The sequence below is a fragment of the Aspergillus piperis genome, assembly GCF_003184755.1.
Source record: "Aspergillus piperis CBS 112811 unplaced genomic scaffold BO85scaffold_20, whole genome shotgun sequence".
NCBI lineage: Eukaryota > Fungi > Ascomycota > Eurotiomycetes > Eurotiales > Aspergillaceae > Aspergillus > Aspergillus piperis.
Genome location: NW_020291610.1, coordinates 595,280 through 616,445, shown reverse-complemented (window position 1 = coordinate 616,445; position 21,166 = coordinate 595,280). Strand labels below are relative to the sequence as shown.

General features: G+C 50.2%; 10 protein-coding genes across 10 annotated transcripts; 5 read left to right on the top strand and 5 right to left on the bottom strand.

The window, feature by feature from the left end:
• Positions 1–530: 530 nt before the first annotated feature.
• On the bottom strand, positions 531–2,092 carry BO85DRAFT_452644 (uncharacterized protein). The gene is made up of 4 exons (XM_025660869.1): positions 1,816–2,092; positions 1,334–1,766; positions 977–1,260; positions 531–877 (listed from the first exon to the last, which is right to left on the bottom strand). Exons 2-4 carry the CDS (start codon positions 1,734–1,736, stop codon positions 686–688), a joined length of 879 nt encoding a protein of 292 aa, XP_025512202.1. The 5' UTR covers positions 1,737–1,766; positions 1,816–2,092; the 3' UTR covers positions 531–685.
• Positions 2,093–2,258: 166 nt separating this feature from the next.
• On the top strand, positions 2,259–3,779 carry BO85DRAFT_379607 (kinase domain protein; the record flags this gene model as incomplete). The annotated part of the gene is made up of 5 exons (XM_025656349.1): positions 2,259–2,530; positions 2,592–2,914; positions 2,976–3,283; positions 3,344–3,506; positions 3,586–3,779. The coding sequence occupies 5 exons, from the start codon at positions 2,259–2,261 to the stop codon at positions 3,777–3,779; spliced, it is 1,260 nt and encodes a 419-aa protein (XP_025512201.1).
• Positions 3,780–4,394: 615 nt separating this feature from the next.
• On the top strand, positions 4,395–5,255 carry BO85DRAFT_491528 (SDR family NAD(P)-dependent oxidoreductase; the record flags this gene model as incomplete). The annotated part of the gene is made up of 2 exons (XM_025663721.1): positions 4,395–4,972; positions 5,066–5,255. 2 exons carry the CDS (start codon positions 4,395–4,397, stop codon positions 5,253–5,255), a joined length of 768 nt encoding a protein of 255 aa, XP_025512200.1.
• Positions 5,256–5,705: 450 nt separating this feature from the next.
• BO85DRAFT_462469 (endo 1,5-alpha-arabinase) lies at positions 5,706–6,973 on the bottom strand (the record flags this gene model as incomplete). Its single annotated transcript, XM_025661852.1, has 4 exons — positions 5,706–5,792; positions 5,843–5,871; positions 5,922–6,109; positions 6,162–6,973. The coding sequence occupies 4 exons, from the start codon at positions 6,971–6,973 to the stop codon at positions 5,706–5,708; spliced, it is 1,116 nt and encodes a 371-aa protein (XP_025512199.1).
• Positions 6,974–8,289: 1,316 nt separating this feature from the next.
• On the bottom strand, positions 8,290–8,553 carry BO85DRAFT_452638 (uncharacterized protein). The gene has a single exon (XM_025660868.1). The coding sequence runs from the start codon at positions 8,514–8,516 to the stop codon at positions 8,355–8,357; it is 162 nt and encodes a 53-aa protein (XP_025512198.1). The 5' UTR covers positions 8,517–8,553; the 3' UTR covers positions 8,290–8,354.
• Positions 8,554–9,073: 520 nt separating this feature from the next.
• Positions 9,074–12,053, bottom strand: BO85DRAFT_142341 (putative C6 transcription factor). The gene is made up of 5 exons (XM_025654081.1): positions 11,266–12,053; positions 9,888–11,166; positions 9,536–9,837; positions 9,392–9,478; positions 9,074–9,333 (listed from the first exon to the last, which is right to left on the bottom strand). Exons 1-5 carry the CDS (start codon positions 11,932–11,934, stop codon positions 9,253–9,255), a joined length of 2,418 nt encoding a protein of 805 aa, XP_025512197.1. The 5' UTR covers positions 11,935–12,053; the 3' UTR covers positions 9,074–9,252.
• Positions 12,054–13,127: 1,074 nt separating this feature from the next.
• Positions 13,128–14,559, top strand: BO85DRAFT_404596 (sucrase/ferredoxin-like domain-containing protein). The gene is made up of 2 exons (XM_025657278.1): positions 13,128–13,824; positions 13,880–14,559. Exons 1-2 carry the CDS (start codon positions 13,528–13,530, stop codon positions 14,459–14,461), a joined length of 879 nt encoding a protein of 292 aa, XP_025512196.1. The 5' UTR covers positions 13,128–13,527; the 3' UTR covers positions 14,462–14,559.
• A 432-nt stretch (positions 14,560–14,991) lies between these two features.
• sld2 lies at positions 14,992–16,766 on the top strand (the record flags this gene model as incomplete). Its single annotated transcript, XM_025663720.1, has 2 exons — positions 14,992–15,133; positions 15,205–16,766. 2 exons carry the CDS (start codon positions 14,992–14,994, stop codon positions 16,764–16,766), a joined length of 1,704 nt encoding a protein of 567 aa, XP_025512195.1.
• An 89-nt stretch (positions 16,767–16,855) lies between these two features.
• Positions 16,856–18,209, bottom strand: BO85DRAFT_523106 (RING finger domain protein). The gene is made up of 2 exons (XM_025665318.1): positions 17,946–18,209; positions 16,856–17,897 (listed from the first exon to the last, which is right to left on the bottom strand). Exons 1-2 carry the CDS (start codon positions 18,151–18,153, stop codon positions 17,011–17,013), a joined length of 1,095 nt encoding a protein of 364 aa, XP_025512194.1. The 5' UTR covers positions 18,154–18,209; the 3' UTR covers positions 16,856–17,010.
• Positions 18,210–18,710: 501 nt separating this feature from the next.
• BO85DRAFT_452633 (rRNA 2'-O-methyltransferase fibrillarin-like protein) lies at positions 18,711–20,996 on the top strand. Its single transcript, XM_025660867.1, has 5 exons — positions 18,711–18,955; positions 19,015–19,062; positions 19,116–19,297; positions 19,354–19,622; positions 19,674–20,996. Exons 1-5 carry the CDS (start codon positions 18,829–18,831, stop codon positions 20,743–20,745), a joined length of 1,698 nt encoding a protein of 565 aa, XP_025512193.1. The 5' UTR covers positions 18,711–18,828; the 3' UTR covers positions 20,746–20,996.
• The last annotated feature ends 170 nt before the right edge of the window (positions 20,997–21,166 follow it).

Genomic DNA, 21,166 nt, shown 5'->3' with positions numbered 1-21,166 from the left:
TCATGCCTTCTAAATTTATGGTGAGGCGCGACTGAATGGTGGGTGAGCGCAAGATGAGGTACAGGTGAGGACTTCTATGATTGCCTTGGTTGCTTTTCGCGTCTGATAACTCCTTTATAAAGGCAGCAGCGCCCATTTGTCCTCTTTTAGGTACTTGTCATATTCTGGACCATATCCTTCCCATCGTATCCGGTAGGTTACCCAAAAATTGACGTCCCTTGATTGCTCCCCTTTGAGATGTTTGGCTATATTAGGATATTGTTGATTCAATCAAATTGCAGAGCGTCAACCCAGGCTTTCCACAAGACCCTCCATTCTCATTGAAAATCTGGCATGTTCCCTGAGGCTATCTAAGCTCCACAACCAGATGTCGTTAGCGTTTCGACCAGCTGGCACAATACCTCCGGGGTACAGATCGCTTCTGAACAAGGTGAGATGTTGGGGACGTGTTCCTGGGGGTGTTCCTGGAGGTGGCACTGGGAATAGAGTCTATACTTCTATACTATATCCAGAGGATGGGCACTACGGGCGCTCTTAGTGCTAGTTATGCGTGTCATATCGTTTGTAAAGCAAATATAGACAAATAGACATGAGATGGGAATGATCTGTAGCGTTAGAGTACTCGGACGAGAGCCTCCTCGCGTCGCCTTACCCATGCACCGCTGCAGGTCAAGATCCCAAGCTGCTAAGCTGGAACAAGTCCCTCAATGTCCATTCTCTGCCCTGCAATGTCTCTCAGACGGTTCAAGTTCCATAGCCAGATATCGTTTCTATTCCTTCCAGGTGGTACTTCGCCTCCCGAATAAAAGTCGCTTCTGTACAGGGTGATGCTCTCGCTCTGCCAAGGCGTTCCACGAGCGGGAGCTGGGAAGATGTCCTATAGAGTCAATTAGGTGTATTCACTCATCGGATAGACAGCGAATGAGATATGTGACTTATGATCGCTTAGAATGAAACCAGAATCAATGACACTTACCTTCCGTATAGCGGCACCATTGTCCCCGCGGCGATGCAACTCGATCCACCCAGATACGCGGTTACTATCCGCCTCTTTATCCCACTTTATCAGGATAACGACATTGACATGCGGTGCTCCGCCCAGCATCCAAAGATCTTTATCACATTGTAGCTTGGTATTGCTTTCATTGTAGTATCCGCATTCAATAACCACTGTAGGTAGCAATGTGTTAGGGTGGATAATGTGGAAATCGGGTTCTTTATAGCTGCCGGCGGCCCACGGCGCGGGAAAGCTGAAGAATCCTGCATACGTGTAGATTTATTAGTGATATCCAGTTTATGATATAAGAATGGATGTGATAATCGGATTTCCTACCGTCATTCCCACCCATCATCAGATATCTGAACTCGTTCCTGGTGAAGTATCCTTGGCTAAGGCTGTCAATCATTTCGGTTACTCCCCAAAGGAACGCGCTGCCGTGGGTCATGCTTGACATGGTCACCGAGAGCACCCTGTCTAGTGTATTGTAGCTCAAGGTTGGGTTTGCTTGTTCCACATTGCCATCCCTGGAGAAGCTTCGTACCACCAAGGACCCGGCTTCAAGCGAGACCTGTTGGTATTCGAAATACTCGGGCCCCTCAGCTTCGACTATACGGCGTCTAACCAGCTGCAAAAGCTGCTGGGGAGTGGTGGGCGATGCTTGGAGCTCAGATACGTTGCCCTGAGTTTGAGTGACTCTGATACTGAGCTCGAAGGTTCTTTGGCTTGAAGGGGGCATCCTGATGATGGCGATAGAGACCTTTGTTCTCTGTAAGGATGAGAATGAGGATCGAAGTATAGCAGATACCGGTCCTTACTGAGAGAAGGGATAGAGTCCGTGATGATAAGAGTGTTATTGTATGGATGGACAGGTCCACAGGTAGATGAAGAGGAGAGGGTTTGTCCGGTTATGTTAACTATTCAAGGGAAAGAGTGCTGAAGATGTGCCATAAATAGGCACTAGCAGAAGGATACCGCTTTCGCAGTCCATATCGTTGCGAAACGCCCTAACCCAGTAGTCCACATTGATACAATAACATCCAACTAGCATCTTCCATAGAACAATCTTAGGTTCCTCATGTAAGAGAGTGTGGGGTGAGTGAGCGTTTAAAGTGCATTGCTCGAAGCAAGGAGGGATCATCCTCCGCCTTGCATTGCATTCCACCTCCCGCACGTGGCGCATCTCCCATTAGAGCCGCGCTCCGGCAGACTTGCGTTTGACAACTACCTCGAAATCTTTGTGATCCTTGCAATGACACAAATGTACTTTTCAACAATCAGGAATGGTTTATCACTCATCAAGTATAACAAGCTCATTTCATCACAAGCAACTGTCTTCAATTGCAAGCGTGCAATACGCTCTCGAGCATTTGCTTCTAAGCCCGAGGAGCTCCTTGAAGAGAAGCTTCCATTCTACAAACCAAACCAATTTTATCCCGTACACATTGGCGAAACTCTGAATTCGAGATACAGAGTAGTAGGAAAGCTTGGCTATGGCTCATACTCGACTGTGTGGCTATGCCATGAGAGGAGGTACTCCCATCTGGTCTACACAATGCCCATTAGTACTGACTTAGCATGCAAGTGAATAGAGATACGTGGCTGTCAAAGTCCTAACCAAGAACGATTCATCGAAAACATTATCGGGGGAACTGAGAATATACAGCCACTTGAGCAAGATAAACTCTTCCCATATGGGAGGTTCCTATATCCGTGGCTTATATGATACCTTCGACATCACAACTTCAGACGGCACATATCCATGTTTGGTGCATCCACCAATGCACATGTCTTTACATGATCTACGACTGCTTTCCAGCTCCCGAAGACTGAGCGAATTCCTACTTAAAGAAACCCTGAAATGTATCCTCCAAGCACTTGACTTTCTTCATAGGGAAGCGAACATTATTCATACCGGTACATTTCCCTATTCCCAACCAACTGACAAAATCATCAACAATAACACACAATAACACAGATATCAAACCCTCAAACATCATGCTCAGCATAGGCGATCCCTCAATCCTAACAGACTTCGAAAAATCCGAACAACAAACCCCAACCCTCAAGAAAACCATAGACAGCACCCGTTCAATCTACACATCTCGAAAGCTACGCCTTCCCAGAGACATGCTCTGGGGCCAGCCTATACTCTGCGATCTCGGCCAAGCGAGGATCGGACCATCTCATCGGGGAATCATCCAACCAAACATCTACAAGGCACCAGAGGTGCTCTTCGATATGGAGTGGGGGTTTAGTGTTGATATATGGAATCTTGGCGTCATTGTAAGCAGATCCCTAATAACATCATATCCACAAAACTTTCTGGCTCAATTTTTTCCGCAGATATGGGATCTATTCGAAAACAAGCATCTATTCAATGCCCTCGACGAAGACGGGGATTACTCGCCATCGCACCATGTTGCTGAGATGGTGGGGTATCTTGGTCTGCCACCGTTGACATTTATCGAGCGAAGTCGGGAGACTCGGAATGTGTTTACGGATGATGGTAAGTCTCTTTTACCTCTTTCCCTCGGGCCCCTATTTTTCTTCTTTTCAGTATGATGATATATGATAATATCTCATAGGCAAATGGCTAGGCGTAGGCGGAGTCACCATCCCTGCAACCTCACTCGAGGAGATCGGGGAGAATCTTAGCGGAAAGAACCAGGAATTGTTCCTCCAGTTCATCCGATCAATGTTGCAATGGGAACCTGAGAGGAGGAAGACGGCGAGGGAGATACTGGATGATCCGTGGTTGAACTCGACTTCACATTCGTAGTATTTGGTTAGATATTACACCACATCTCTATAGGATTACCAATTGTTATTGTACCAATCCTAAGAAGGAATACTTTGTTCTTGTGAATATTGTAATGCATATTGACTCACTCAGTAACTACTAATAATAGCACTACTAGATTATCACGGTACTTCTTATGATTCTGATGGAATCAGCTGCTGCTTTCATGTTGTCGAAGTACTTCCTTTTTCAAGTAGTAGTAGTAGTAGTAGTAGTAGTAGTAGTAGTAGTAGTAGTAGTAGTAGTAGTAGTAGTAGTAGCCGTCCTGATCGCATTTACCCATTTAGCCGATTTGACACGCTAATTCGGTCCACACTATCATCTGTCATTGATCTATCTATGTAACCCTAGCTTCTAATTCTAGATCTATCATGTGTTCAGGATTATCCCCCGATCGGAGTATCCCCGAGTCTGTCATGCCGAAACGGGTATATAAACCCCCCTCTTCTTCTTCTCCGCGGATGCCGATGCGGGGTAGGAAGTACATAACTCTGAAAATCAAACTGAACTGAATCAAAACACAGTTGAGAAACAAACCATAATATCAACAAAATCATATCCAAAGTATATCAATCAACAAATCATAACAGCATAATGTCGTCATCGTCATCATCATTCAAAGACAAAGTCTACACCATAACCGGCCTCGCAGGCATCGGCCTGGCCGTGGCACGCCAACTGCACGCCCAAGGAGCTCGTCTCTCCCTAGCAGATATATCCGACTCTGCGCTGCAGCACGCACGGGCCCAGCTCCCCAACGCCACCGACGAGAATGTTCTCACCCGAGTCGTGGATGTCGGATCCCGCTCGTCGGTGGAAGAGTGGATCGATGCCACGGTCCGCCATTTTGGTCGGCTCGATGGCGCAGCAAATATGGCGGGCATGATTGGGAGTAAGCATGGCACGGGCTCGTTGTTGGAGCAGGATGATGCGGAGTGGGATATGTTGTTGAGGGTAAATTTGTCGGGGGTGATGTATTGCATGCGGGCCCAGATAAGATCGATTCAGGGGACGAGTAAGACGGGGAGTATAGTCAATGCGGCGAGTATTCAGGGTCTGAGGGGCTTTGCGTTGCATGCTGCGTATTCGGCCACTAAGCATGGGGTTGTTGGGTTGACCAGGAGTGTGGCTAAGGAAGTGGGGCCGGATATTAGGGTTAATTGTGTTGCGCCGTGAGTGTTGCTCCCTTTTCCTGATTCCTTCATTTCGCTTCTTCGCTACCCTGGTTTGGGGGCTTGTTGGTGGTGATGCTGACGGGTGTGTAGTGGGTCGATTCAGACACCGTTGTTGGATAGGGCCACGGCCATCCAGGGAGGGTTCACTCCCACGCCGACGGTGATGCCGCGAGTGGGGACGCCTGATGAAGTTGCTCATTCTGTGCTGTTTTTGCTCAGTGATGCCTCGTCGTATACAACAGGCACTGCCCTCAATGTGGATGGTGGATGGGACCCATGATCCTGCTGGATGTTTGTGGCGTGAATGGATCGTGTCTGTGCAGTTAGCTGCTCCATAAGAGGAGTTCGAACCAACATGTTGGTTTCAGATATACCAATTGAGCAATGCGTTGGCCCCATGTTGGTTCCTGCAGGATCGGACCCTGAGATTTGGCCCCATTTTGGCCAGGAACAGGCAGTGCGAGACGACTTGGCGGACATCGGTGGACGCTAGAAGAGGCGTGGATTCAACTGTAGAGCCAAAGGAATGCACCAATGACTAGCGCAACGAATAGAACAATGAGTTTGTTGCCAGTATAGTGGGTAGGGAGCAGTATCAAGATTAGACAGCACATACACAGAAGCGCTAGTGAATTGAGCGAGTGGTTCGGTTGGATAGCCCGACCACTGCTTTCGGTTGATGTAGCGTTTATGCTAGATTTACTGATTTTCCACCTTTAGTGCCTGAGCGTTATTTGCCGTTGGCATTAACATACCCCTCGACAGCCACTGGCCATCCATTTACATAGTGCAGATAGTTCCATCCCAAGTGCGCGTCCTATATAGCGTTAGTATCGTTATCAGTGGAAAAATTAGTGTTAGACTCACGCCCTGTGCGAAACCAGATGTAGTGTTGACTGCAAGTCCTGTTAGCTACTTCCTCAACCATTGTGGACCGCAAACGTACGATAATGGTAATACAAGACATCCGCGTCGCTGCCGTTGTTGATCAACACGCCCACACCACCGGGGGCATAGACAACTCCATGGTTGGATCCGTAGACGATGGTACCGCCTCCCTTGAGGGTATCATGGCCATCCTTGTCCACGAAAGGACCTGTCGCGCTCTTAGATCTGCCGACTCGGATGCTGTACCTATTGTGATTGTTAGCTATCAATTTCTCCATAGAAGATTGGGTGCACATACTCGTCTCCCATGGGCGGAAAAGCGTGAATATCAAAGTGGCAGCACTTGCCGTGGCTGAACCACAGATAGTAGTAAGGCTCCTTGTAAGTCATGAAAGAGCCCTCGATAGGCTTCGACTTGGCGTCTGGAATGTAGGCCAGGTTGGTCGCGTTCGGGGTCTTCGGGGTTTTGACGGAGAGGAGATCATCAGCCAATGGCACCGAGAAGATGCCATGCCAGTAGCTCCCGTAAAGTAGGTGAGACTGTCCAGTCTCTTGATCGGTGATAAATGCGCCGTCAATCGCATTGGAGACTGAGTAGGGATAGATGTCCGACAGGTCTCCGTTGCCGGTGTTGACAACAGCGCCATGATCCGTCCAGTTTCCACCGGTGGGAGTGTCCGAAGAGGCGACTCCAATGGCGCTGTCGCGACTGCCATTCTCGCTAATCGCGTAGAAGCAGTAGAAACGGTTGTCGTGCTGAATGGTCGTAGGCGCCCAAGGACGAGAGCGGTTTTGCTTCTGGATCACGCTGGACTCGTCCAGGACAGTGCCGACCTGTTCCCAAGGCCCACTGAGGGAGCGGGCTCTGTGAATCGGGATGTGCACACCACCTTTGTACAAGTAGAAATAGCCGTCATGTTGAACGACATTAGGGTCATGGGCGACGATGTTGCCCAGATTGGGAAGAGGATAATCATTGGTCTTAGAGAATGACTTGGTGTCGATCCCGGCGAGCGCGCTCGCCCGGGGCGCCAGCGGAACAGCGTTCACTGCATAGAGCAGGAAAAATAAGACGGAAATCACAGATTGCAGCATTGTGATGCTCTTCATGATGCTGTGGAACGAAATCTCTGCAAAAAAGGAGTGGCGCGAGGAGAATAGTCCTCAAAAATTCACAGAAAAGAGTAGTACTAGTAGAGCAGAACTGACATGAATGACTGAAATGATGGGTCAGCATCCAGCAGAGGGGATCTCATCGGGATATATCAATGACAAGGATCCAGGGGAATGGGGCCGGATCGCTCCGGCCCCATTAAGGATGAGGGTGTTGGAATTGAGGACAAGGCAGATAGGGACGCAGAGCTAGACCAGGCAGCGTGCCGTGAGCAGCATGATTGGCAGTGAGAGAGACCGGAAGTGAAGCTAGTCAAGGGACTAACGGGGCCAACAAGGCTTAGCTGTATGACAGCGCAGACGCACAGAAGGGCCGCTAAGATTTGGCCCACGAGGCTGTGGGAGTAAGATTAACTGCCTGAGATCTGATTGAAAATGAACGACCATCATGGCGAGGATTCCTATCTAATAAAGCGAGATTATTAGTAGTAGTAAATAGATAGCAGAAGAGGGGAATAACCACGAAGCACGTCACCAGCGACAAAATTGGCGAGAAATCTAGATTGTCTCCATGACGGCAATCGTTCCAAGAATAGGCCACAGTCAAGCTTTTACACGAAATACCGTTACCGCTCTCACCGGCTGTATTACCCGTACCCGCCTGATGTTTACCCTCTAGCCAATCAACTGCCCGAGTTGATCAGAACCCTGCAGATCCGGATCACCCATAGCTGGTCACGACCCTGCATTGAGACGGTCTTCATACCGTCAATACCGTATAGATCGAACGGAGGATACCACAGCCGCTAAGGTAATATGCCTGCCTAAAACATAGTCTTTCTTTCTATCTCGTATTTGAACCCTTGAGTGCATGACGCTAGAAAATTCTGCTTCTGCTCATGATTTCGGTTCTTACTTGGATCAATGCGGTGTGGATCTACTCGGACGGGATGATTGTATTGTTGCATTGCATGTTACATTCAATCCTGCCTGAAGTCATTGTCTGACAAAGTGACAGCCTCTGTCATGATATCAGTCCAGGCAAGAGTCAATGTCCCTCCCCCACAGCGCATCAAAACTGCATTTTCCCGCTTGACACCTTCGAGAAATGGTCCCGCAAGAGAGGCGTTGAAAACCCCGCTGCATCTGGCGCTGTCAGCCTGCATTTCATATACACAGCGGGGTGTAACTACAGAGCATCAGCCACTCACAGTTTACTGCCCACCCATGTGATAGCCGTTCGTCCGTAGATAAGAATTGAGGCGGGACATAAAACCAACCATCTTAGTTCACAGTAAGGGGAACGAGTCTATGTTAGTTGTTAAGCTAGTGCGATAAGTAGTGCTCGTTGATCATGCTAAGCAATTAGCCCCCACGCTCAGCCTCTTGCTCGGTAGAGCAACTTGGGAATAAAAGCGATGCAAAGCCACAAAAGGACCACTGAGAGAAAGTAGAACCCTCGAACAGAAATAGAAGGGCAGAATCTCCTGAAGATCATCTTCAGCCCTGTGTTTTGTTTGTAAGGTAACTGAATGTTCATGTTCGTGGTTTCGGGTATGCGAGAGTTCATCGCCAACCGGGGTTTGGTGGTCGGATCGCAGCACTGCCTGAAGTCAATTCCGCGATGGTAACTATCTTCGCGCTCCTTACATCTTTACTTTACAATTCTTGTGGGATGGTGTCAGTAAATTATTGGCCAATTGAGTCGTTGGGCTCCGAGTGGCAGCGACCAATACAATCAATAAGGTCTACAGTAAAATACAGTTTACCCTTGAAGCATGTGATCAATCACTCTCACCCGATATCTGAACTACTTCGTCTGTCTGTGAAGTCAATTGTTTACTCACTCCTCAATCAAGTTGTCCTCCAAGAACCTCATTGTGTGGACCAGCAATGGCAAAATCCTTACCACTTCTGATATCATCCGATCTGCATCGCGGTCGGGCTGTCGATCCCTCGGTCCACTTTCCCTGCCGCGGAGACGAATGACGGTTCTGCCTTTGTGTGCAATGACTTATTATTGACATCGATAATTACAAAGTATATGTATCCAATGATCGACATCCTGTTTGTGTCTGGTCGTTGTTCGGTTGTTGTGTTGTGGCGTCATGGTAATAGAGGATCGGTCAGGGTTCACGATCGTATCTGAGGATAAAGAAAATGTTGTGTTCATACAGAATGATAATACATATTACAGTATTCCAGGGATTGAGTGTACACGGAGGTGTTGGTACAGTTACATACAGTCGTCATGATTATATAGAGGCATTTTTACATCATTGCTGCAACGTGAAGCCGGTTAGGTCGCCCCAGTCGAAGGCGTCGAGGAATGGATCTAAATCTCCTCCCGGTGGCTGCTGTGTCTGATTAGCTCATTGCTCCAGTGACACATATCCATATAAGAAGCAGACTTACCATCATGCCAAAGTTCGGCGCGTGCGCCATGCTCACGTCGGGAACAAACGGAGGTGCCAATCCAGGGGTTGCATTTAAGCTGGGAACCTATCGCAAACCAGATTAGTACAGGTTGGAATTTTTAAAGTAGACAGAAACACTCACTTGGTTGGTCTTGAAGTTGCCCAATCCCCATTCGCCTAGATGGGCGCAATTGGCGTGTCGTGTAAACAGGGTTTGCGCAAAGAGAATAACTCTCTCCACAACCTCCTGCTTGTAAATTTGCGCTTGACTCGGCCAGAGACCTACTTTAACCAATGCGACAATCGTGGACATGAAGAAATATTCCTTGGCTCCCTTGACCACAAGGAGAAGCCGGGATTCGAGACACGTAAGAACCACCTCCACCAGGGATATGAGAGATTCGGGTAGTCCAGGAAGGGTTCGGGTCAAAAAGGTGGAAGCGCCTGGTTTGAATCAGCATATAGTCCAATGGCATAAGGATGACTAGGCTTACCGTTGGTCATTTGCCCCTGATGGAGGAGCTCGCATATAGTGCAGTACGCCTGCATGGTCCAGTCGCCCATGTTACAGAGGGATAGCTGTTGCGAGGTTTCGCGTAAGCGCCGTTGTGTGGACAGGATCATTGACGCCACTTCTAAACGAGCCCGGGCGGACGGTGTAAAGAGAGAGTCCTTGGGCGCTTCAATGGCGAAAGGCGTGTGTATAGATAACAGGGAATGTCCGATTTTGTTTTCCAGCATTGCTCGGATAAGGATTCCGCGGTGCGCAGTTTGGAAGTCGTCCACGTCTGAAGTCGGCCAGGTAGGGATCTTAGAAAGGTGTCGGTTCAACTCGAAGTCATAGTGTAGGATATCTTCGTATCGGCAACTAATATGTGGGGAATGCATTAACGCACAGGCCTTGAGGCGCAGCGAAAGAGATTGTACGAGGACCGCTTGGAACGAGCAGTCAGTCATTACACCCAACGGCTTAGCCACCGGAAGCTCGGTGCTGTCCTCGTGGATCTCGTCGTCATTGATGTTGAGTGCTGGAGCCGTGTCATAATCGGCTTCCTGGACCGACGGCGGCATGCCTCGTTCAAGGGATACCTGTAGATCGAGTTCCAAAATCGTCGTCCATATTCTTCGGCGCATTTCCATGTTGAAGACGGAGATCCGGCTATATCGAGTCGGATCCCGGTGATAACCGGCCATCATGGCTTGCTTGACTAGCGTTCCCGTCGCAAGCCAAGCTTGGCTGCGTTTCATGCCATGAATATTGAGGGCGATGATCAGCAGTGTATTCAGGCGGAGACTGGTCAGCTCCGGGCGCTTGATATGCGCGTTCTCTATCCACTTCTCGGCATGCATGACCCACTCGATGGCCGTATAACATTGCAGATGGCCGTCATTCTTCATTTGCAGGGTCTGGAAATCGGCGAGATTCCATGCACACGAAAGCACCAGGAGAAGCTGCACCACAAAAATCGGCGAGACCAAATCCGGCTGGTCTCGCTGCGGCCAAAACGCTTCCAGTTGCTTGAGGAATGTTGGGATGTGAAAGATCCGATGGGTGGATTCAATGTAGGTGCAGTACAAGGAGATAAGCTCATCCACCACTGCACGTGACGGGATCATTGTGATCAAGGAACTTGTGGTGGGCATGGGGAATGGCTCGTTCAGAGGCTTTCTCTTCCAGACGCCTTTCCGTACTCTCATTAGGTCAGGCCGTAACGCTGACAGATGCGGGCTGGCTTGACGGATCTCTTCCGCAAAGGCCCTCAGGTCAGGAAACTACATAGACGTAAACATGCGGCCAAAAACGAAGTCATGACTGGGCCCCTAATAGATACCAAGCTGGGGGGAAAGATGAGGAAGCAAGGGAAGGTTTACCTGCGCGATAAGGTTGGCAAAAATGCCCGACCCATTGAAACGGGTCTTTGTCTCTCGTCCTCGCATCATGATCCGAGGGGAGACATCCAATTGCTGCGACGGCGATGCAGGAGTGTCATCGTTATCGTCTGGGTAGGGGTGGGAGGTGGAATGATGATGGGATTCGGGAGGGTGACGGGGTCGCTGGAGGAGGTCGGTGTTGACATATGGCTCCTGGTTGACGGCGGCCTTGGGGGCACCCAAGACGGTTTCCAGAAATTTATCACGTTTTTCCTCAACGGGATGCGAGGGATGACACCGAGATGCGAGACTGCTTATCCCCGAGTCCGGGGTAGGGTGGGCAGTCGCCCGATCAGTTGGGGGCATTTGCACCGTGGTTGTGGGACCTCGCTCGGAGAAAACGGGCGAGGCAACTGTATTGGGTTGCTGCCAAAGGAAGCCGTCCTCATAAGTGCATTTATTCGGCGTCTTGCTCTTTTGACAACGACTGCATACAGGATACTCACGGTCGCAGCGTAGTTTCCTGCTGCGACACTGCATACATGCCATGGTGCGTCTGCGACGTTTCCTCACCCGTTGCTGCTCGGGCGGGGGTTCATGGTCGGAAGGAGGAGCAGCAGCAGCAGCAGCAGCAGCGGCCCCCAAAGGCTGCTGGTGAAAGTCGGCCATAATGAACGGAATGGATACTTTTTCTTTTTCTCATCGGAGACAACTGCTGGGGAAGGGAGTGACTTGCGAAGAAAGAGTTAGTTAGTTGGCCCCTCTTCTGTTGATAGTGGTTGTATATTGACTGTTCTTTTGGTCTTCGGGGGTAGTAGAGTCTTGTGTGTCCTCGGACGGACGAACACAACCAAGCTCTCTCTCTCACACACACACTCAAGTGGCAGTTGGTCTCGCTCACTTACTGTATGGACTCTCACTCGGTCGGTCGGTCGGTCGGTCGGTCGGCCGCGGCAGTTCAGATAAGAGAAGCGAGTCGCTGGGCTTACGTGTTTGGTCCACCGGCCCTTTTCCCCAAAACGGGCAGCTTCTCCCGGCCAGGTTTCAACCCTTCCCTGAAATGTTAACGATCTCCGAATGTGCCGTGTATTGGTTCAGGGAGATTTAGGCAGAGATCAAATCCCCTGTTGGTTATCTCTTTACCTTATCCAATGGCCTTGTTGTGTCGTCAGGAAATCGTGGGATTTTGATGGATTATGACTGCTGAGATTGCAGCCACTCCCTAAGCGGGGATTTATCGGACGGGAAGAAGATGAGAAGAAAAAAAAAAAAACTCTCTTCTTCCTTCTCCCACCCCCCCTGACCGAGGTAAGACAGTCAGACAGACCCTCAAACTCAGACTGGTTCAAATCAACCAGTCACTGCGCCTCGTTGGACTCCATCGTGTTAGTCATCCGAGTCACGACAGCAGCCAGATTAACTAAGAAGTAACTAGTTATTATCTGGTACTAACTAACTAGATACTACTAAAGTAACTATGAGAGGGTCTCTGGCTTCTTGCCTGTCTCAGCCTAGTGGTAGGGGTTCCAAGGGTTCCCGCGCACTTTTCTTCTTAGTATTTTTATTCTTAGACTTTCTATAAGCTTAACAAGGCTTGATGGGGAACGACCCATGTCGGAAAGTAAAACCCCCCATGAGTGTGATTTCCACCAGCTGTTCAATGATTTCTACTTAATTTGAATGCCAGTATAGAACAATGTACTAGTTAAGAGAGATGTTAAGGTCTTGGCAGTATAATAGGCAGAAGGAATTGTTGAAGATGACAGCAAGGAAGATCAGCCATGTGCTTCGTGTAATGGTTCCATCTACTCACAGCCATCACTGCTAACTTTGTGAAACGCACGGCAAAAAGGGTCCCTGAAGTGGGCTGAAGGATTTCCGTCTTTGACAATCTTTCTCCTCTCATTGGAGAGTTACCCTTCACTACGGAGGTACTTAACTACCGATTGCCAACGGAGGGAACGGACGGAGGCAGCAGACGCCATGACTCCGTAACTAGTCTGACTATGCATAAGAATTAGGGTGCCTGGCAGGCACTTCAGGCTCGTATGTCCATCTCCTCCGGTCGGGGATAGGCCTCGGGGTATTCGCCCCAAGGCCATCTCCGAATCTTACGGCCGTAGAATGATATAAGGATTAAAGCAGACGAGTTTTGATGTCCTGCGTATCATTTTTGACTCTTGAACTATCTTTCTTTTAATCTCTGGTCTTGCGATCGTATGACATACAAATACACACGCTGTGTTTAGCGAGACAATCACCATGTTCCGATCACTACTCTCGCGCGGCGGCCTTATCCGCAACGACAGCTACATTTTCCCGACCGTCGATCCGACAGAGGATGGCCCGGACTGTAAGAGGGATTGCGCCGACTGCACCGTGCAGTTTCCCTCCAAAGTGAAGGTTGAAACCACCAAACCGCTATACGGTCATATCAAGGAATTCCACACCCATGTCCTAGTCGCAACGGGGAAATCGGACTGGACCGAGAAGGTCGAGAACGAGAAGGGTTCTTTAATGCAAGCCTTTGACGAGTCCTCGCATCTATCCAAACATGGCGTATGTCTACTACCCCCAACTCCTCCTTTGAAAATCGCTGCTAATCGCAAACTAGCGCTTCATGATCTCCGCTTCAAATCTGACACCCCCAGAAACCGACGATGAAACAAACCAAGGAACCACAGTTCTGCTCTTACCATCGTTCACTTTTATTGATGCCGTCAAACAAAGCGACGTTAATGAAGTGATCTCTCGTTTTATGGACGCACCATTATCCCAGAATGGCGCCATCCCCGCTAATCCAGGGTCCAAACTGAACCCCCGGCCATGCCAATACGACTACGTGGTGTTGCTCTGCTCCCATAAACGACGCGACGCTCGCTGCGGAATTACTGCTCCGTTAATCAAGAAAGAACTGGAACGCCACTTACGGCCTCTGGGGCTCTACCGTGATGCAAACGACGAGCGTCCCGGTGGTGTGGGAATTTTCTTCGTTTCCCACGTGGGTGGTCACAAGTTTTCTGCCAACGTTCTGATCTATCGGAAGGAGGAGCAGCAGATGATCTGGCTGGCCAGAATCAGGCCCGAACATTGCGAAGGACTCATCAAGTACACCCTTTTAGAAGGAAAAGTAGTACATCCTGAGACGCAGTTGCGCGGAGGATTTGATAGAGCTCGGGGATTGACGAGCTGGTGAGACTATAAATTTCCTATAGCGAGATATATATATATCTACACTAGACCCTATTACCACTAATAGATTAATGAGCGATGATCAATGGATTCTTATTTTCCAAAATAAATGCTTCGTACTACATACAGATGTAAAGATGAGAGATCAACTCTGGTCTCAAGGATTGCGGTGGCTTACACAGTAGAAACCGATTCCATATTCACCCGACTATAGAACTGGCAATTAAAGACTGCTCAAGATCTCCACTATATGCAGACGACGGCAAATGATAGTGACTGCTACTCTATCGCTCTGTCAAGGACCCCGATTGGACAGACACGCTACGTCACTCCACGCGGGTGCTACCCGCGTTAATTGATTTCGCGCACGCGACGGTCCAACCGCCGGGGCTGCAATTAGCCATTACTACAGTTACTCCTGACGCACGGCTCTCACTCCCTTGAACCACCTCTGCAGACTGCATTTCTACTTATTAGACAGTCTATTCTTACTGCTACCCCATATACATCTTCTATCGCCACCAACATGCAATAATGGCGACCGTCATGGCTCCGGAGATGGCAACCCAATCCGCCAATCTACGCGCCGAACTGAAAGAATGGGAGCGGGCTTTTGCGGACGCCAATGGAGGGAGAAAGGCCGAACGAAGCGATATCAAGAAGGTCCCTGAAATCGGTATGAACAACATATTTCCTATTCAGCTCTTCTCATCTATCATCTAACTCACCAATTAACCCTCAATTCAGCCGCAAAATACAAAGAATACTCCCGCCTAAAGGCCCTCGAGACATCCTCATCCAACACTAAGACCGACAAAATCCCCGTCCAACTAGAAGAACGACCCAAGAAACGCAAACACACCTCTCCAAACGGCCCTTCGACTTCCCTCACCACATCAACCCCCCGCAAAGCCTCCAAAGGCGCCGCGGCAGCATTCGAAACACCCTCCAAATCCCGCCCCGTCGCAACCTCCCACCCTTCCGAAGTTGATCCCTACGACTCCCCCTCTGTCCTCCGTCGCCTCTTCAGCCCAAGCACTCATCAATCCCCTCTAAAGACAGCCATCGGTCCGACCCCACAGCGCGATGGAAAGGCCCTAGGCCTCTTTGACCTCCTCTCCGAGTCCGGCGGCAGCACTGCCACTCCCTCCGCAACACGCATAGCCAGTCTCCGCGACAACGCAGTCCAGACCCCCTCACGACGAAAGAAACAGCTTGACACGATCGCCGAAGAAGGCGAAGAAGACGAACATGAAGAAGACGACGACGACAGTCCGAGAGGCGCACGCACCCCTGCATCATCAGGCAAGAAATGGATGCTTTCCACCCTCTTCGCAACGCCCACAACATGGCGCTACGCAATGATGGAAAACGAAAACCAAGGCCCCCGGTACCCAGCGTACATTCGAACCAACGACACAGCATCTAAAGAAACAGAACCGCAGCATGGACCCAACGCCGAAGAAACCCCTTCGTTCCTCCGCCGCGCACCAGCAACCCGCTACAACCCCAACACCCACCCCGACGGAGACGACGGCGGCCTAAGCCCCATAGCAGTACGCAAGAGACCTCAATTCGTCGGAAAGGGCCTTTCAGCTCTCGTCCAAGGCCTCCGCGACATGGAAGAAGAGCAAATGCAGAATGACATGGACATACTTCATGAAATCGAGGCCGAACAACTGCAACAGCAACAAGCAGGAGGGGATGTCGCAGATAGCCAAACCCAACAACAATACCCATCCACCGAAGTATCCCGCCCATTCAAAAAGAAGGGCCAGAAACGAACTACCCGCAAAGTGCGCATGAAGCCCGTTACCGCGAAACCGAAAGCAGAGCCCCAGCTACCCGCTTCGGACGATGAGGAAGATACCCAGGATGCAGATGCGGATGCGGATATAGTCCCCGAAACACAACACCTCAATATCCCCGGAACTGAACCCTACGATATAGACGAAGAAGAAGAGGAACCCAATTCACTCCATTCCTTTTCAGGGTCCGAACCGGACTTAGATCCCGACTATGACTTCGACGAAGATGAAGAGACATTATCTAAGCCCCCGGCTAGAAGTAAGAGTTTCTCAGAGAGAATGAAGGAGGCGATTGAGGCGGATAAACCGCAGGGGCGGGCGAACGATCAGGAAGTGGATGATGAGAAAGAGAAGAAGAGGAAGGAGAAGACGAAGGAGAAGACTCAGACTCAGCCGCGTGCTAGGAAGGTGAATCCGGCGGCGCATGCTAATTATCGGTCTTTGAAGTTGCGGAATCGAGGGAGTAAGGGGAGGTACGGGGGGCGGTTTGGGAGGAGGTAGATAGGTGGTAGATGAGTATAGATGGAGGGGATGGGATTGATAGATTACAGTGGAGAGAGGATACCCAATGTTAGTCCCTGTGGTGTCTTGTCTGCGCGGGACATGATATGAGCAATGACTATAGCATAAGTATATAATTCTTGTTGAGATACCATATCAGTTAAACTATATATCAAGTCGAGGCGTCTATATGTCTATCATAGTACATAGTACCACGCAACACGAATACTTCGAGCTTTACAACTCAATCAGGAACATACCGATCCCGAGCATATTGCACCCGTCTCGCCTGAGCCACAGCATCCCGAGACGATCTACCCCCTCTCCGAGAATACGACGGTTTATTCACCCGTCCAGAAGATCCAGGGAACCTCGGCCCCCTATCAGCCCGATACACCGGCGTAGCAGTCCTCTCCTCCCTCTCCCTCCGCGAGTCCGAAGGACGAGCATTACCACCACCACCCACCGTATCCTCATACTGAACATTCCGATCCCAATCCTCGAGAGAAACATACGGACTCCTCAACCAAGCCTGCAACTCATGCAAGAACAACCGGGCATTATCCCTACCGAGAAAATCCCGTAACAGTTCCTCCGCCTGCCCCGCACTACCCTTGATATCCACGGTCCGTAGGATAGCAATGATATACTCTAACAGAAACTCTGCGTTATTGCCGCGCCGGCTTTCGAGTCTCTGCTGGCCGGGGCGTGCAATCCCTCCCCCGCCTTGTCGTTGGTCCTCTGGCTCTGGGTTGAGAAACTCGAAGACTTGCAGTTCCCGACGGATCCATTTCCGGGCTCGCGAGACGAGGTCTTCTTCGCGGCTGAAGCGCTCCGGCGTCAGTTCGCGGTATTGGGAGAGACGGTTGGAGCCGACGCGGAGGGAGTAGAGCTGATGGCGGTAGATGTGTTGTCGGCGGCGGAGGGGGTCGGTGGACGACTGTTGTTGTTGTTGTTGTTGTTGGGGACGGGGGCTGCGCGGACGACGGGGTCGGCGGGGTGGACGATGGTGTGAGGGTGTTGGTAGATGTGAGGTGGTTGTGGTGTCGCTTGTGCTGGCGGGGAGTTGGTAGATCTTGGGTCCGTTGGTGTGGTCGAGGTTGTACTTTACGGATGTGATCTCACTCTTGCCTGTATCGAGTCAGTATGCTTCTGGGGAAGACCAGTGGGGATACATACATAGCGGACAGTTGCGACGCTGTTCCAGCCAGCTCACCAAACACAGAAAGTCAAAGTTCGCATGGCGACATGGCACCGCGATGGCGGCTTCGGAGATGGGTTCGAGGCAGATCACGCACGGGTTAGCGTCGTGCTCGCCTTCATCATGCGCTACCTCTTGCAGAGTTCGCTGGAGGATTTCCTGTTGCAGGTCGACATCATCGGACATGAGATCGACACCCGACCGCTTGTTGGAAGCTTGAGGACGGGTTGATGGGTGTCATGGAGCGATAAGTTGGAGCAGTCGCATTGCGGCGTATCTGACCGCCTGGGACGTCATTCCTGGCGCTACCGCCTTTACTGTGGGCTTCACCGCCAGAATGTAGTGGTTTCTGTCGGCAGAAATAGTACGGGAGACGGTAGTCCCTGTGTGGCAAGACAAGTATTCACTGGGGATTACTAAACGCCACGGAGTATTCTATCGCCACGGGTGTACTACTGTGTAACTGCAGCAGTGTCTAGAATATGCCATAGACTTGTCCCTTAGAATAATTAGAAATGAAAGCTTAAATTATGTAGGTAGACTTGCTATCAGTGCATTAATTAAATGAGATAATAATTATGTTTTTTTTTTAACTTCATACCATATCAGTAGCTTTAGGTTGTTGATGTCCTTTCTTCGACTACTGTGGCCATCCGTGTGGTTAGTGTAACAATCCCGTGCCATTCGGCCGGAGGGAAACTGGGTGCTGGCGTCCACCGTATCACAACTCTCGCGGCCGCATACATTGGCGAAATCTCCGCAAAACTCACCTCAGTCGCAAGCTGTAGCCAAAGAAAAGTCCTACTTCTATGTAGAGACATGCACTAACGATACACTGCTGATTGCTATGATTGATGAACAATGAGATCTGCGAAGGCTGTAGTCACTGAAAACGCAGCCGCCGCCATGCGTGTCCAGGCTCACGGCGCTCCGGCGCGAACCATCACAAGCCTAAGGCGATGGTCCATAGCCAACAGAGAGCTGCCAGGTAAGCTAGCCTTGCGCGATAACTATTGTTGTACTGACAGTTTTTCTCTTTGAAATCAGCGGTATCCCATATCCGATCTATTCACGTCTACGACTTTGATAATACTTGTAAGAATGATCCGTGGTGCCGGCGAACGACAGCGTCAATTAATGCCGTTTAGTGTTCTTGAGTCCTCTTCCAAACCCACAGCTATGGAACGGCCCGACTATCGGGTTTCTGCAGGCCTACGAGAGCTTCGCGAACGGAGGCTGGTGGCACGATCCGAACCTGCTGGCCGCGACCGGCGACGGTATCGATAAGGAAGAGCCACGAGCTTGGGAGGGATGGTGGAACGAGCAGATTGTGCGGCATAAGTGATGTGTGATTGGCGTGGCTGGCAGTGAACTGACCTGTTACAGGTCCAATTGGTCAAGCTGAGTATGGAGCAGAAAGACGCCCTCACGGTGCTTCTGACAGGCCGCGGCGAGAGTAATTTCTCCGATCTTGTCCGGCGTATGGTGGATAGTAAGAAGCTGGAGTTTGATCTCATCTGCCTCAAGCCTGAAGTTGGCCCGAGGAGCCAGCGATTCTCCACTACTATGGAGTTCAAGCAAACTTTCTTGGAAGATCTTGTTCTCACTTACGACCAGGCCGAAGAGATCCGCGTTTATGAAGATCGCGTGAAGCAGTGCGTGTTCGCTAATACCTTTCTTATGACACACTTCTGATGTTCTGCCAGTGTGAAAGCTTTCCGGGATTATTTTGAGCAACTAAACCGCAGGTTCCAGGCACCTAATAGTGGAAGAAGGCCCATCGGCTCTGAAGTCATTCAGGTCGCCGAAGGATCCATGTACCTTGCCCCTGTAATGGAAACTGCCGAAGTGCAGAGGATGATCAACTCTCATAACCTTACTATCCGCAATCCGTCGCTCAACCGCGCCAAATCCCCTTACGGCCGGCTTCGCATCAAGCGGACTATTTTCTACACTGGATATTTGATCTCCAATGCTGATTCTGGTCGGCTAATCCGCCAGATTCTGAACCCCATGCTGCCATTTGGGCATGCTGATTCCAATGATCTGAAGTACATGGCCAACAGTATACTAATCACTCCCCGTCCAGCCCCCCGGTCCATTCTTGACAAGGTCGGTGGCATCGGTAAGAAATTGAGCTGGCAGGTTACTGGTACTGCATGTTTTGAGAACCGCGTCTGGGCTGCGCGCCTGACGCCTGTGCCAGCCACAGAGAAATACTACACAGAGAACCCCCACCCCGTGGTAGTGCTGGCGGTGCGCAAAGGCGCTCGTCCGATTGACGCGGGTAAGATCCAGAATTGGCATCCTGTCCCTGCCGACAAGGCCTTGACTTTCGAGACGGTCGTCGGAGAGAAAGTTGTCCTACGTGTTGAGGAAGAGAATCCCAATGAGGGCGAATGGGAGAGTCAATTCTTGAATAAAAACCACAAGAGGCGCCATCAGCAGGAACGGGATGAAGAAATCCTGTATCCAGATGGAACTCAGGATGGACCGCCCCATAGCAGGCCGCACTATAACCCGCGGTATGGAGGCAACAACCGCAACCACCACGATGATGGACCTCGACGAGGTGGCTCATACCGCGGGCGTGGCCGTGGGTCATCACAGCGAGGCAGAGGCCATCAAAACCGGGGTGGCACCCGTGGTCGAGGCCGTGGCCGTGACGCCGGACCTCCAGGAGGGTATCGGTCCCTGGATGACTATGGTGGCGGGTATGATGGGAACCACTACGAGGAGAAACCAGGACCAGGCGGGGGCCCGGTGATGAATTATTAGTCTTGGCTCTTTGAAGCTAACAATGGTGTCCTGGGTTATTCATTTTATGTTTACTTGTTGCATACTGCTATTGAATGATATCCTCAAATGACACACTACCACCAAGGTTATGTACCGCAATTGCTCATCCGACCAATCTGCTGCATGATGCAGGGGTCCACGAAATGATACAGACTAGTTGATAGATACCACATGAGACCCAAGTTGATGTCATTCAACCCGTTCCAACAATGAACTTGTTATTACCACCATCTCTTACCACAACCTTACCTTTCAATAGTATATAACACAACGCTGATATTTTCGCTTTCAGTCTCCCTCTTCATTACCCTCAAAAGGTATGCTCACGCGGTCGATGGGGATGTTCTACTTCATGGAAAAGTGTGCAGCTGTATCTAATGAAGCTTGAGCTTAGGGAAAG